The sequence below is a fragment of the Chironomus tepperi genome, unplaced genomic scaffold (genome assembly GCF_022539635.2).
Source record: "Chironomus tepperi strain 1889 unplaced genomic scaffold, CSIRO-AGI_Ctep_v1 contig_100, whole genome shotgun sequence".
In the NCBI taxonomy this organism is placed as follows: domain Eukaryota; kingdom Metazoa; phylum Arthropoda; class Insecta; order Diptera; family Chironomidae; genus Chironomus; species Chironomus tepperi.
The window spans coordinates 670,467-685,143 of NW_027226222.1; the positions used below are offsets into that span (position 1 = coordinate 670,467).

Below are 14,677 nucleotides of genomic sequence, written 5' to 3' on the forward strand. Positions count from 1 at the left end.
ATTATTGGTTATGATTCTTTTTGTTATTTTCTACGTCATCGATTAGTTCCTATTATTTATGATATCATTTGACATTCAAATTGTGCCAGACATAAACATGCTCCATTTGGCAATGTTTCAGTCTGTTCTAAAGAAAAATGCATTTACGATGAAATCCACCTGTAGATATGGCTAGAATTTTATAAAGTATGATGATAATTCTGAACTTGAAGTTTATTCACCCCAATCGTCTAGTGTCTATTTAGGACAGTGTCACTCTTTTCTGTACTGCGACACAGTTCAGTCATTTGAGAAAAATGTCACACCAATAAGATGAACCTGTTTACAATTCATTGACCTAGTTAAAAAAATTAGATATAATACAGTCTTTTCAAAATAAAGAGGTAGGGGATGTGGCAAGGGAATGGGGTTCGTGGATGTTAAGAGCAGCAATTTCTCGATATACTTATTTACTTGATCTACGGTCACAAGCCACTGATCTAATCCATTAAGGAAATCTTACTGAAGAAACTTCTTAAAATATCAATTCATGCTTAACGTCATTTAAAACCTATCCTGAAGAGATCGATATCAATAGGAGTAAGGAATAAAAATCCGAGCATTTTGAATAAACAATCAGTACTTCATGTAGGTAACCCGTGCGACACAAATAAAGAAAGCTCCGATAAACCTCATTATTAACATGCAATGGAAGCCAACTCCGCTTGCCAGCCACGCAGATCCTTCTTCATTTGTGTCGCACGAGTAAGAACATTAGCTTCTCTGAAAAATAATAGAAACTTTCAAAGCAACTTCACGTTTAGTATATTTACGCAATGACAAGATTCGAAAATAACATTTCTCATTAACACCTCTCGTGACTCTGCAAATCTCTATTGGAAATACCACAGGTGGACAGATGCAAAACATACACAATTATCACATATTTGCCAAAAAATTTATTATCAAATCAATTTTTCATCACTTTCCATTTCTATTGCAAAGTCATGGAAACATTATTCTAAAAAAATCAGTTGCTTATACTGCCTGACGTCATTTGTTTCCAATTTGACTTTTTCACATCACTTATTCTAATCGGTTCTTTATTCTTCATTCTCTCGAATAATATAAAAGATCCAGTGAGTATGAGCGACAGTCCAACAATACAAATGATAATCTTCATGTAAATGTCCTCTTGGACGTCTTGAACAACTACACCATCATTTGCGTCATCTTTTCTCCACCAATTCCAAGTGTTGTTGAAATGTATAGGATCACACGATGGGTCAGAGAATTTACGTATTGAAGGCACCATGACGTTAGAATATCGTTTTAATCCAGAAAGTAGAAATTCAACTTTTTCAGGATATGACTCAGCAAGATTATTCATTTCACATGGATGTGACTGAAGTACCACGGCATGAAGTGTCCGATTGGTCTGAAACTTTGTCAGAATTAAGTCCATATTGTGTCCATTTGCGTCCAACAAAAAAATATTTTCGTCCTACTTCCAGTTCCTGGATATAGCATGTTGAAGTTTTGGTGATTTATGCCGTCGTACTTCAGGATTTAAAACGGCACTAAAATCAACTATAATTAACATATTATACATCAAAATTCATCTACTATTTACGTCCATTTACGTCCCGCAAAAATTTTGAGGAACCGATGTCTCAGACAGAAGTTATGGCCTCAAAGTTCCTGACCAGGTCAAAATATTTTTTTCTTCCAAAAACTTTTTTATTATCATGTTATATATCAAATCAGATCTACTGTTTCCCAGCATTTCAAATTTGAAATAATTTTTTACGTCCAGATCAGCGTTTAGGACTTATGGCAGTTCCAGTTTTAGTCCCGTACCTGAATATATGAAAAGTTTCTTAACTTTGCCCATACATGTTATATGTCTAAACATATCTATTTTCATCAAAAATAACGAATTTGTAAAAAAATATTAATTTTGAACCTGTTTTAAATCACATATGGTATTTAAAAATTCAATTAAATAATTTTTCAAATTGAAATTTCGATAATTTGAAAAAAAAATTTAGTATTTTCTTCCCCAAATTTTAAATCTCAATAATCTCAATAACAATTGAAAATTCTGAACATTTTTAGAAAATAATTTTTTTTTTTTGGTTTTAAATATCCGATAAAATTCTTAAAATATATTTAATTACTGTAATCTAAACTTAGGTGTTTTGATAGAAAATTAAAAATTATTTGAAATTTTTTAAAGGCTAATAAGAAGAATTTTCAATTGTTATTGAGATTTTTGAGATTTAAAATTTGGGAAAAAATTAAATTTTTTTTTCAAATTATCGAAATTTCAATTTGAAAAATTATTTAATTGAATTTTTAAATACCATATGTGATTTAAAACAGGTTCAAAATTAATATTTTTTTACCAAATTCGTTATTTTTGATGAAAATAAATATGTTTAGACATATAACATGTATGGGCAAAGTTTCTTAACTTTTCATATATTCAAGTACGGGAGTAAAACTGGAACTGCCATAAGTCCTAAACGCTGATATGGACGTAAAAAATTATTTCAAATTTGAAATGCTGAGAAAAAGTAGATCTGATTTGATGTATAACATGATCATAAAAAAGTTTTTGGACGATAAAAATATTTTGGCCTGGTCAGGAACTTTGAGGAGCCATAACTTCTGTCTGAGACATCGGTTCCTCAAAATTTTTGCAGGACGTAAATGGACGTAAATAGTAGATCAATTTTGATGTATAATATGTTAATTATAGTTGATTTTAGGAGGGGATGCCGTTTTAAATCCTGAAGTACGACGGCATAAATCACCAAAACTTCAACATGCTATATCCAGGAACTGGAAGTAGGACGAAAATATTTTTTTGTTGGACGCAAATGGACACAATATGGACTTAATTCTGACAAAGTTTCAGACCAATCGGGCACTTCATGCCGTGGTACTTCAGTCACACTCACATGGATCATCAATAATATTAAACAAGCATGGAGATGATTTCGGATTACACTTTGTTACTGGAATGTTTTTGTTACACATTGTTGAAGCTTTTCTCATTAGTTCTTTAATTACTTGAGATTCCATCTGTGGAAGGCTTTTAAATGCACTTGAATTCTCTATCATGCTAAGATATTCCTCAAAACTTGTCTCCATATAATCCCCTGATCCACCAAGCCATCCAGAAAAGTTTAGATTCTCACTTCCATTTACAAGTTTCCATCCATCGATCATCAATCCACTAAAACCTAGAACTGATTCGATTTGATATAAAATTTCAGTTCTATTTGTCGGTTCCTTTTGTGATATAGTTTTCCATTGATCGATTCCATCAATTGATTTATCGTTAATTGAAATATTCGCAATTGAAGCCATTGTAGGAAGAATGTCAGTTATATGCATGAATTCATTGCTTACTCTTCTATTTGATTGTATTAATGGACTGTAAATACATGCTGGTACTCTACAAGCACCTTCCCAAACACCTCCTTTTTGACCTCTTAATGGATAATTACTGCCTTCTGTTGAATGAATTCCATATGTAGGACCTCCGTTATCTGTCAATAAATGGTAAAGAATTAGCAATTAATGTCAAAAGCAATGACGTCATAAATACTTACCAGACATAAAGAGAATCACAGTATTGTTTAGTATTCCTTTATCATGAATAGCTTCAATGACTTTTCCTACTCCTTCATCCAATTTCGATACCATTGCTGCAAGTATCCTTCTTTTTTCCTCTCTAATGTAACTGAATTTCTTTATTGTTTCTTCTGGTGCTTCCATAGGTTTATCCTCATTGCCTGTATGTGGAGCCAAATGTGTCAATAGCATAAATAATGGAGTTTTGGTATCATGATTCTTAATTAAATCTACAGCCTCATTTGTGAACAAATCTGTTGCATAAGTTCCAGCTCTATTTTCTGTTTCATTATTTCGTCGCATGTCATAGCCTCTTGAATAATTTCGATCAAGCATAATTAAGGAATGATCATAATATCCAATGTATGGACCTAAATATCCAAAAAAGTCGGAAAATCCTCTTAAATTAGGAGTGAATTGCTGCTTATAAAATCCCAAGTGCCATTTTCCAATTAATGCTGTCCTGTAACCAGCATCTTGAAAATAATTCGAGATGAGCTTTTCATTTAATGGAAGTGCCCAAGGTTCATCAGATGGTATTACATAATGTTGCATGCCTGTACATTGATATAATTGACACAAGATAAAATGAAATGGAAGTAAAACAATCATAATTATTTTACCAAGCTTTATGCTATTCTTTCCAGTGATCAAGGACGCTCTTGATGGAGAGCAAAGTGGAGCTGTATACATTCTAAATATAAATAAAGTACAAGATTTAAGTAAATGGACAGATATTTCACTATCACTTTTAGAAGTAAAACCTGTTAAGAATAACTCCATTATAACAAAGAGAGTCAATGTTTGGCGTTGGAATTTCTAAACTGCCATGAAAGCTCACGTCATTAAATCCGAGATCATCAGCAACAATTAATATAATATTGGGTTTTTCACTATTTTCACAAAATGCAACAGCACAGCAAATAATTAAAATTATTGAAAACCTTAAATTCATCATTTTTTCTAGCACAAATTTCAGGCACAAGAATTTGTCCTCTATTTTGTAGATAAATATTTAATTAATCAGCTGGAAATTTACGACAATTTTCGAATTTAAACTACAACTCTAGATAACACGATATGCACACAGACACAATCAGATGACTACTAAATAACAGATGAGACTGACTTCATAAAATGAGCAGCAATCGTGATCGCTTCATATTTATTTAAAATAAATTGTGATTAATTAAATGACTTTTTCCTTGCTGTATATCCAAAATATCAATAAAGTATGAATGTTTATTGTTGTTGAATATTGCAACAAGAAGTGTTAAAAAAGACTGAAAGGTTACTGAAATTATTTGCATGCTTTTATATGCAACAGCAAGTATCCTTTGAATCAGTATCAGAATTAATAGAAATAGACAAAATCATAGTTAACAGATATTCCGCGCTGATAAGTAGAATGTTCTATGTACGATATAATTATTTTTATTGCTGTCTATAAAGCTTTTAAGCATCTCAGCAATGATTTATTTCAGTTATAGGTGTTGGACGTTTTAATTCCGCTTTTGACAAATCTTTGGAACTAATTATCCTGATCAGCACAAATTTTTCATGGAAGGCAGAAGACGGTTACATGGCAGTTAAAATTAAAATTGTCATTCGGCAACCGCAAGCTGCCACACTTGCCGCTACTTGGATACCATTGAATAATGTGTGCAAATCAGACATGTAGTGCATTAATAAAATGTGTTGTGATCAGAGCTCGAAGTCGAGTGAAATCGAATCGAACTTAGATCCAATCGACTTCGAGCTCTTCCTAATAGAAAATTAACATAATCACATAAATGAGCGTGCTCATGAGTATAAATAATCAGTATAATTGAGCCTTTTTAAATTTTGAAAGTATTCTCATGACCATCCTTCTTGATCACTCCCCAGGCTTAGCATTTTCGAAGAAAAATTTTGGACATTCCTGTAAAATCAATCGATGAAACTTGAAAATTGAAGCCACAATCAAAATTAAACCTCAGGTATTCGTGAGAGACCAAGGATTAATCAACTGAGTAGTATCGCCGAGTTTAATTCAAGCAACGAAACAAAATTCTAAACTTAATCGTGGAAGTATGAAAACAGTATGAAATCATGAATTTTAAGAAATCAGACTGCCGATGTTAAATGAACTTTGTAGAACTTCAGTGCACAGGTTTTTAATAATTTTTTTCATGTAAATTTTCAATGTTAAATTAGAACGGCAGTTGTTGTTGGTTTACTATCCAGTTTTTTATTAATTAATTACCTATCTTTTTAAAATCATGAATATCTATTACTTTATGATCAATAATTAAATATGTTTGCTTAATTTCTAAGTCTAAATAAATGCATAATTAAAAATGATCGATGATTTTTTGAGTATAATTTTGTGGCACATGGCATAATAACTCGTCTCCAACTTAAAATTGCCTGAAATCATTCTAGACAAAAAAAATTGCAAGGGGTCGTGTATTTATTACGTAACACTTTTTAGATTTTTAATCGATTTATCGTCATTTACCCCACCTGAATGTAATACCTAAATGACACTTAAACGATTTTTAATTAAACTTCTAGGAATCTTGTCTGGGAATGTCTGGATCCTCAACAAACAAAAAGATCGCTTTTAGGACCGTAGTTCTTTATCATGAAAGCATTTTTGACTGTTAGGGGTACATTTAATATCATGTAATGTACAAAATCCATGTAATACATATCATGTTATATAATAATGAGTTAACCTAACTCTGCAAGAGCCACAAATTTGCAACATTCAGAATTACCAATTAAACCCAAAAATAAAATAAAAATCTAGATATGTAGAAGCTAATTTGACAATTATTTCCATCACACACGTCATACGGTCAAATCATGCTACAATTTTGTTTTAATAGTAGTTCCTTATAAATTTGCAGAGCGATTACCGAGAGAGACATGCGAAAAATTGTGTATCTGTAAGAAATCAAACAACATCAGAGAATTACACAAACAATATAAAAATTATCTCGCATTTAGTGCCGAATTTGATGAGAACAGATAATTAGCATAACAATAATAAGTATTAATTGGATTTCGTACATTTCTTGACTCCACGAAAATCTATAAAAGCCGAAGTAAATTGAGAGAACATTCTAAGTTTTATTTTGTTACTCGTTGGATAAAGAAAGTCAGTCTGCGCGAGAAGAAGACAAAATAACCATCGGGATGAGAAATTTTCTGTTTAGTTCGATAGTTTTGGCATTCAGTGGTGCTGTGTTTTGTGGATCATATCGTAAGTGATATGAGTGATTAATTTATTTATGAAATTTAACATCCGGTTGCTTATCAACAGTTTTGTGATATAGAATAGCCAATTTAGGCTTTAAAATATGAGAACAAATTCTTTGAGGACTGTTGAATTAATCTGGTGCCATATTTAATTTAGAAGTTGCAAAATTTATTTAGTGACTTGCACAGTGTCTGCCAATCAGTGTTCTGTAATATATTTATAAGAAGGATTAAGATTATTCAGTTTTTTGTGGCATTAAAAAATTCCAAAAAAATAATTGAAAAGTTCAAATTGAGAATTTCGGCAGGCACTGCTCTAGCTTTTATTCTAAAAAATATAATTACGACATTCCGGAAGTGATATTTTTAAGTTGCTACCTGGTTAATTAAAAATCAAAGTATATAAAGGTTCCTCTAAATATTACAGCAAGCAGTTACCCACGTTGTCATTATGGAGATGTAGAATGCATCACAAAAGCATTTAATGATGTACTAAAATTAGGAAAGGATGGAATTAGTGAATTAAATATACCATCATTTGAGCCATTAAGAGTTGCAAAGGTCGACATCATACAAGATACCACAAGCAACATCGCAATTAATCTTGTTCTTCATGACGCAGACATTTATGGAATTTCAAATGCAAATATCTATAGAGTAGTGTATGTGCTTAAAGAATTATTTTTAAAATAATGAAGTAATGGTAATTTCTTCTATCAACAGTGGATTTGACAAAGACATATCCAAATCAAAATTTGAAGTCAACGCACTTATTCCAAAGCTGAGAATCTCATCGAAATATATTGTTGACGGAAAAGTTTTAATTCTGCCTATTACTGGAAGAGGAGACAGTGTATTAAATTTAGGTAGGTCAGGAATACTATATAGTAAACATGTAGTCTTTTATAGACTGTATAATGGATTTATTTATATATATTTTGCACTGTGCTTCCTTAGTGTTAATATTATGATTCAATGATGATTTGAAGGTTGTCTGCTTGTTTCTTGTGATAATATCAAGTTGCTTGACAGCGTTCATTTAAAAATGTAAACAGATGTGCCCTTCAATACAGAAAAATTTTAATTCCAATTCAATCAATACTGCCTAGTCTGATGTAGTTACCCAAATAGAGAAAAATTTGTTAATCGATCCGGTATTAAGCTGGTGTGACTCAGACTTGGTGTCGGTTTGAATTCGGTTTGAATCCTGGAACAGGATTTCTGATCGACTAACCAACTTGTGCTTCTCGGGTTAATCCTTTGTGGATTTTTTCATCCGACCAGCATAACATAATTTCTTACGGAAAATGCTACATGGATGTGTTAACTTCAAAAAAATTCTAAAATACTTCATCATCCCCACCAGCACTATGCGTCGGACCCAAAAATTTGTTGAAGTCTGCCATCACGTGTCATCAGGGCAACTTCCCGTTTTACTGTTATTACAACAACGTACCGGTTCCTCAGTAAATTTTACCGAGATGAATAATTGACGAGTTCCAGGTATGCTTTGTCGCTATCGGGATCGAGATCGGAATTTTCCGAAAATTTATCGGGACCGGGATTTCGAGAAAGCATACTTCCAGGTTGTCAACAGGGATATATATTATTATTCTTCAGGGAATGAAGGTTCCAGAAACTTCTCCTTTGTCCTTTCCTGGACTCATATCTGCATTGTTTCGTGCTTTTAATAATTATCTTACATCTACATCTAAATACCTAAAAATTTAAATAGGCACACAGTTATCATACATGAGTTAGGCATACTTAAAGATTAATAAGCAGATATATAAATTTTAATTAAGTGCTAATTGAATACAATTCTTGAGAACTTCCTGTTAATCTTTACATGTCTTCATTACAGAGAATGCTGACGTCAAAGTTAAATTCAAGATTGAACCTTTTGTCAAAGATGGAAAGATGTACGGGAAAATTGGAAAACACAAATCCCTTCTTAACACATCAAAACTGTCACTTAAACTCGAGAATTTATTCAATGGTAAATTATCCTATTTTGATGCTTTATGACTGACTGGTAACTAATCTTTGCTCATTATAGGAAACAAAGCTTTAGGAGACAATATGAATAACTTTATAAACGAAAACTGGGAGATAATCTTTCAAGAACTTAAGCCAGCAATTAGTGAAGCCCTCGGGAAGGTCATAATGGATATTGTAGAAAATGCCTTCTCATCGATTCCATACAATGAATTGTTCCTTGAATGAAATGTTCATTGATAAGTTCAAAATTTTTTAATAAAATTGTCAAAAAATTTAAAGAATTTGAAAATGTTGAAGCCTATTTTTGATACTTAAAAAGTTAAATCTTGATTGTATAGGAGAGTAAAGGAAGTTGGTGATAGAGATGATTGGTATTCGAGATTGGCAATTGGAACCCAGCTGCAGGCGACTTCAATGGGAGGTTATGGATCAAAATTGATATGTACGACCAGCGAAGTAACTAACTATTAGAGATCACTTTCCCAACAACTTACTCCGAACGAGATGGAATCCTCATCCTACGATTTCCGGTCGTATGCTCCAACCCAGTGATGGGGAACTAGTGCCAAAAATAATTTTTGAAAATGACATGAACCGCCAAGGCGTGCCGCGAAAAATAAAAGGTTACATACCACTGCTCTAATAATCAAATTATCAAGGTTGTTGGAAGTCCTTGGCAGAATGTCAATACGTAATGTCTTAAACGTCATTTGGAACCTAATTAAAAAATTTAAATATTTTTAAAATTGGGATGTAAAACTTACTATAAACACCATCACATCCATCATTAAAAATTTAAGTAGCAATAAGTAAGAAATATGTATAGAGGTAGACCATAAAAATTTCAGTTGAAAAAATATTTCATAATTAATATACAACTGTATCATTGTTCAAGTTCAAGGAAAGTCAGAACATCATGTAGCACTTATGAAGTATATCGGCATCTCGTTCATTCATGCACAACAAAATGTAAATAAATAAAGAAATGTGCATAAGCATGCGAAACACGAGTATGAAGAAAAAAATGTGTAAAGCATTTACACAGCAATGAAAGTGAAACACCTTACATTATTACTGTATACAGTCAATGTACATAAATTGAGTAAGAATTCCGGTTGTCCTTGAGCTTGAGAGAGTTTCATTTTCTTTAGATTCTTGGATTCTCAAGGGTATATGCTGTATGTTTATGTGTCATAGGATTCTATATAAAGACAGTGGTCAAGACTGCATCACTTTTTATTTTGCATTCTGAAGTCATTGTGATAGCAAGAAAAAAAAATGTTCCTTATAGTGCTGTTGGTCCTTATCACTTACTTTCAATCAAATATTAATTGTGCTAAATTTCGTGAGTGTTTGCATCATTAATAAATATTTTATGAATGTGAGAATCAATTTAAGATAAATACATTTCCAGCTAATGAGCTAACAAAGTGCAATTACGGTGATTCGGAATGCATACTTACAAAAGTAAATGATATTTTTCAAAATAAACATAAAGGTGAGATTTGTAGTGAGAAAAAATAAATTAAACATTGAAATGAAGACAAATTGCTTTGCAAATGATTTAAAGGATTTCATGGACTGTTGCTGCCGTCTCTTGATCCGTTGCATATAAGGAAGCTTAATTTAGTACAAGGCTCCGGACATCGAGTAAACATTGAACTATATTTTAATGATATTGACATACTTGGATTATCAAAAGCAACAGCTTATAAAGTCATTGGATTTGATCAAGTTCCTTCAGAATTTATCGACTTTAGATTTATGATGCCATTGCTTATTATTAAAGGACCGTATAAAGTTAATGGACAAATTATGTTTTTGCCTCTTAATGGACGTGGAGTGTCAGAATTGACTTTGGGTATGATCTTTTTGTCACAAACTGCTGACGTCCTTCACAAATAATTTCCATAAAAATGTATGAGATTGAGATAATTCAATGTCTCGAATGTCATAATGAGTGAAATCGCATTTGTCGTTACTACGCGTCTCACCATTAACAAGGCGATGTATCGGTGCATTAGTGGGCACGGCATAGTCTGATTGGTGCCTACTATTTTGAAACAATGACAGTGTATGACATCATCAAAGGATGTCTAATATCTCATATTTTATGGATGTAATATGTGAATGACTCATCATGTGACCCCAATATTAAGCCAGTCCTATTAAGAACATTTAATGTCATACCAGATAATGTGCATTTCATAATGAAGTTCAAGACAAAAATGTACGATAAAAATGGAAGTACTCACCTCAAGCTTGAAAAATCAAAAATGAATTTCAATACAACAAGGTGAGTCATTCATGACTAGCTGCATAAATCAACTACAACTTTTTTTCTCTCCTTTTCTTTTCTCACTTACTTCGCACATCCAACAATAACAACAAAATGTGATACGAAGATTGCGGATGAACTTCACAGACCTATTCGGCGGCAATCAGCAGCTAGGATTGAACACGAACAAATTCCTCAATGAAAATTGGAAGGAAATTTTAGAAGACCTTCACATGACAATTGTTGACGGTTTTGGTGAAGTGTTCAGTACAATTATCAATCACGTGCTGAATAATTTTTCATATAAAGAATTGTTTAATTAAATTTCTTCCAACAATTTACTATTATTCCTATAAATATGGCTATTTATCACATAAAATATTTTTTTTTTCTATTATCCATTTAATATTTTAAGGATCTAATGCTGATATAAAAGCACAACTGATTATCTTCAAAATCATCAGTTACTCTAATCACTTCCAATAATTAACTTACTTAGTGATAATTGTTAAGGATTTAATCTTTTTTTTAGGAAAAATTGCAAAATGTTCTCGAAAGCATTGTTCCTGCTTTTTACAGCTACTGCCTTTTCTTTACGTAAGATCTAGAATTTGCATCTTAAATTATTGTTATTATTCCATAACACACAATTAATAATTCTACTTCCAGCAAATGACGTTCAAATATGCAGATTTGATGATCATGACTGTCTAATAGCATCTGCGAACTACGTGTTAAAACATTACTCTAATGGAAATCCTGATTTGGCTTTTGAACCAATTGAACCTTTCAAAATTGATGCAATGACAGTCGACCAGAACTCAGGACCTGTTAATATTCTTGCCAAGCTTAAAAATTTTGATATTTTGGGATTTTCTGGAGCTGAAATTTACAAGCTTTCTGGATTTGAAAATGATTTAATTGATCTCCGCATAAAAATGCCTTTTGCTACACTTGTTGGACCTTACCAGATTAATGGAAATATTCTAATTTTGCCGGTGAATGGAGCTGGGAAAATGAGACTACATTTTAGTAAGTTATTTATGGGGTTCATTTTAAGTGACGTCAATAAGGTTCTAGAGCAGTGGTGGGCAACGTATGTGTCACGATAGACTAGTGCCACCAATTTTGAAAATGTCATGAACCGTATTGCGTGTGCGTTTTGAATAAGGTGCATCATGGTGTGTCGTGGTACAAAATGCACAACAATGCTCTATCCGATTCTTATCTTACATCCAACACCATAGTAGTTCTTTCAAAATTAATTGATATTTGTATTCACAGAAAACTTTGACATAAAGATGAAGCTTCCAGTTGTAAAAGAGATCAGAGACGGTAAAACATTTATGAAGATTGAAAAGCCCGAAATGACCTTCGACATAACTGGGTAATTACATCTTTACTTCATGTATTAATTTTGATAATAAATTTTTTATTATTCAAACAGCGGTGACGTCAATTTATCTCATTTAGGCAGCTTCGCCAATGGATTTTTAAACTCAAACTTCAACAGAATCATCAGCTTAATAAAGCCAGCAATTAGCAAATCATTAGTGGAAAAGTTTACATACCGAATCAATTCAGTTTTTACTACAATGTCATATAATGAATTATTCGCAGCCTAACTGTTAAAGATCTACACATATGCGTATTACATGTGAATCTTACATTTTATTTTATTATATTTTAAAGCACATACTTATTTACATCTAGATTTTGAATAATCACTAAAGATCTTCTTAAAAAGTAATTCACTTACATGATAATTTGACGAAGATACAGTAATATCAATAAATATTGATTCTACGAATTTTACCGACTAGTAATTATAATTTAAGCAATTAAAAAAGCTTTTTTAATATTCTAGCTTATTCTCTTAACGTTTACCTTAAAATAAAGCAAACAAGTTTATTTTTGAGAGATGTTCTGTAATGTATAAAAAGAAATGTTTGTAGGAAATTTTTCTCAGTTTACAGCTTTCAGTGAATATCGTTAGAATGGTGGAAGTAAAAAATATTATCGTTCTGTTTGCCTTGTTTTGCATCGCGTCACCATTTCGTAAGGAATAAATGGAAATATGAATTTTAGTGGATATCCGGAAGTTTATAATTTGTCATAATGTCAATTATGTCATTTGGTTGACTTGTGAAAAATAATTAGAAGAATCCAATGTGGATTAAATTATTTAATGTTGGTGATAAATGGAAGCAAACATCATTAATTGCCGTGAAAATGGATCGAAATTAGTCGTCACAGTGCCGGCAAGGCTTCTTCGCATCTTATCGTTAATACAACGACTTCCATAGCAGATACAATTTGCACACCGAGCACAACGTGTTCGCTAGGACACCATTGCTTCATCGTATAAACAGCAAAGGGCAAAGTGGCCGTGACGGCTGATTTGGATCCATTTTAACGGCAAAAACTGCGGTTTGCTCGGGTATCTTAATCAAATATCAAGACTGTCACTTACTGTCAGTTTATAAATGAACCATAAATTGAGTGTCACGGAGCATACCCGAGTAGAGAATAATATATTAAAAATTGTTTAAAACAAGTCAATGCGTAGTTAATGACAAGTTTTAACAATTTTTTGTTCACTCGGGATAGTTTGAGAATCAAATGAGATGAAGCATGCGATTGCCGTTTTTCTCTCATTTGATAAAAAATTTTGTGTCTTATACAGTCTAATACTAAGTCATACCGTCTTATTTCTTTTTAATATTTTAATCTCGAGTATCCACTAAAGTAAATATGTCTAGTCATGTGAAATACATTCATAACAATTTTTTTTTTTGTTAACACAGCACAAGAATTCAAGAAGTGTAAAATAAATGATGAGGCATGCTTGGTGAAGAAAACAAATGAATTGATCAAAAGCAATGAAATGTCCCAAAAAATTGGACTTAGTCAAATTGATCCATTGCGTATCAAAAAGATGGACATTGAACAAGGAGGAAATGCATCAGTAGCAATAAATTTGAAATTCAGGAACGTCGACTTGATTGGATTAGCTAAAGCTGAGGTTTATAAAGTAACCGGTTTCAAAGAAGATCCAGACAAAAACAAATTGGAAATTAAATTTAAAGTTCCACTTGGAACAATTCAAGGACCATACCAAATTAGCGGAAAGATTTTAGTGCTTCCTATTCAAGGCAAGGGTAATGTAACACTCAACTTAGAAAATCTTGACATTACCTTGAAATTCTTAACGACGAAAGTTGAACGTGATGGAAAAACGTACATGAACATAGAACGTTCCAAATTCAGTTACACAGTGTCAGGAGCTAATGTGAACTTCTCTAACTTATTCAATGGTGATAAGGCATTGGGTGATAATATGAATTCATTCTTGAATATCAACTGGAGCATTCTGCTTGATGAACTCAAAAAGCCCATCACGACATCTTTTGCTGACGTTTTTAAGAACTTATTGAATGACTTGTTCCAAAAGACACCATACGATGAATTCTTTGAAAAGTAATTCAATTTGCATTTGTTAGCTTTAACGTATCTATTTATTTACCC

General features: G+C 32.1%; 3 protein-coding genes across 3 annotated transcripts; 2 read left to right on the forward strand and 1 right to left on the reverse strand.

Moving 5' to 3' along the window:
- Positions 1-915: 915 nt before the first annotated feature.
- Positions 916-4,738, reverse strand: LOC139087347 (arylsulfatase B-like). The gene is made up of 6 exons (XM_070636136.1): positions 4,389-4,738; positions 4,248-4,318; positions 3,603-4,181; positions 2,946-3,539; positions 1,541-1,569; positions 916-1,417 (listed from the first exon to the last, which is right to left on the reverse strand). Exons 1-6 carry the CDS (start codon positions 4,580-4,582, stop codon positions 1,010-1,012), a joined length of 1,875 nt encoding a protein of 624 aa, XP_070492237.1. The 5' UTR covers positions 4,583-4,738; the 3' UTR covers positions 916-1,009.
- A 1,942-nt stretch (positions 4,739-6,680) lies between these two features.
- LOC139087288 (protein takeout-like) lies at positions 6,681-9,152 on the forward strand. Its single transcript, XM_070636058.1, has 5 exons — positions 6,681-6,874; positions 7,298-7,532; positions 7,594-7,736; positions 8,735-8,869; positions 8,930-9,152. Exons 1-5 carry the CDS (start codon positions 6,808-6,810, stop codon positions 9,094-9,096), a joined length of 747 nt encoding a protein of 248 aa, XP_070492159.1. The 5' UTR covers positions 6,681-6,807; the 3' UTR covers positions 9,097-9,152.
- A 4,810-nt stretch (positions 9,153-13,962) lies between these two features.
- LOC139087289 (protein takeout-like) lies at positions 13,963-14,670 on the forward strand. The gene has a single exon (XM_070636060.1). The coding sequence runs from the start codon at positions 14,037-14,039 to the stop codon at positions 14,631-14,633; it is 597 nt and encodes a 198-aa protein (XP_070492161.1). The 5' UTR covers positions 13,963-14,036; the 3' UTR covers positions 14,634-14,670.
- Positions 14,671-14,677: the final 7 nt, after the last annotated feature.

What these genes read in the sequence shown, in the direction of transcription:
- LOC139087347 (XM_070636136.1), bottom strand. Translation starts at nt 4,582, where the DNA reads ATGATGAATTTAAGGTTTTCAATAATTTTAATTATTTGCTGTGCTGTT. An exon ending in AATGGAGTTATTCTTAACAG is followed by an intron (nt 4,319 to 4,388) that starts GTTTTACTTCTA and finishes ATTTATATTTAG; the next exon opens with AATGTATACAGCTCCACTTT. An exon ending in TGTGATTCTCTTTATGTCTG is followed by an intron (nt 3,540 to 3,602) that starts GTAAGTATTTAT and finishes ATTTATTGACAG; the next exon opens with ATAACGGAGGTCCTACATAT.
- LOC139087288 (XM_070636058.1), top strand. Translation starts at nt 6,808, where the DNA reads ATGAGAAATTTTCTGTTTAGTTCGATAGTTTTGGCATTCAGTGGTGCT. An exon ending in TGTGTTTTGTGGATCATATC is followed by an intron (nt 6,875 to 7,297) that starts GTAAGTGATATG and finishes TAAATATTACAG; the next exon opens with CAAGCAGTTACCCACGTTGT. An exon ending in GCAAATATCTATAGAGTAGT is followed by an intron (nt 7,533 to 7,593) that starts GTATGTGCTTAA and finishes TTCTATCAACAG; the next exon opens with TGGATTTGACAAAGACATAT.
- LOC139087289 (XM_070636060.1), top strand. Translation starts at nt 14,037, where the DNA reads ATGTCCCAAAAAATTGGACTTAGTCAAATTGATCCATTGCGTATCAAA.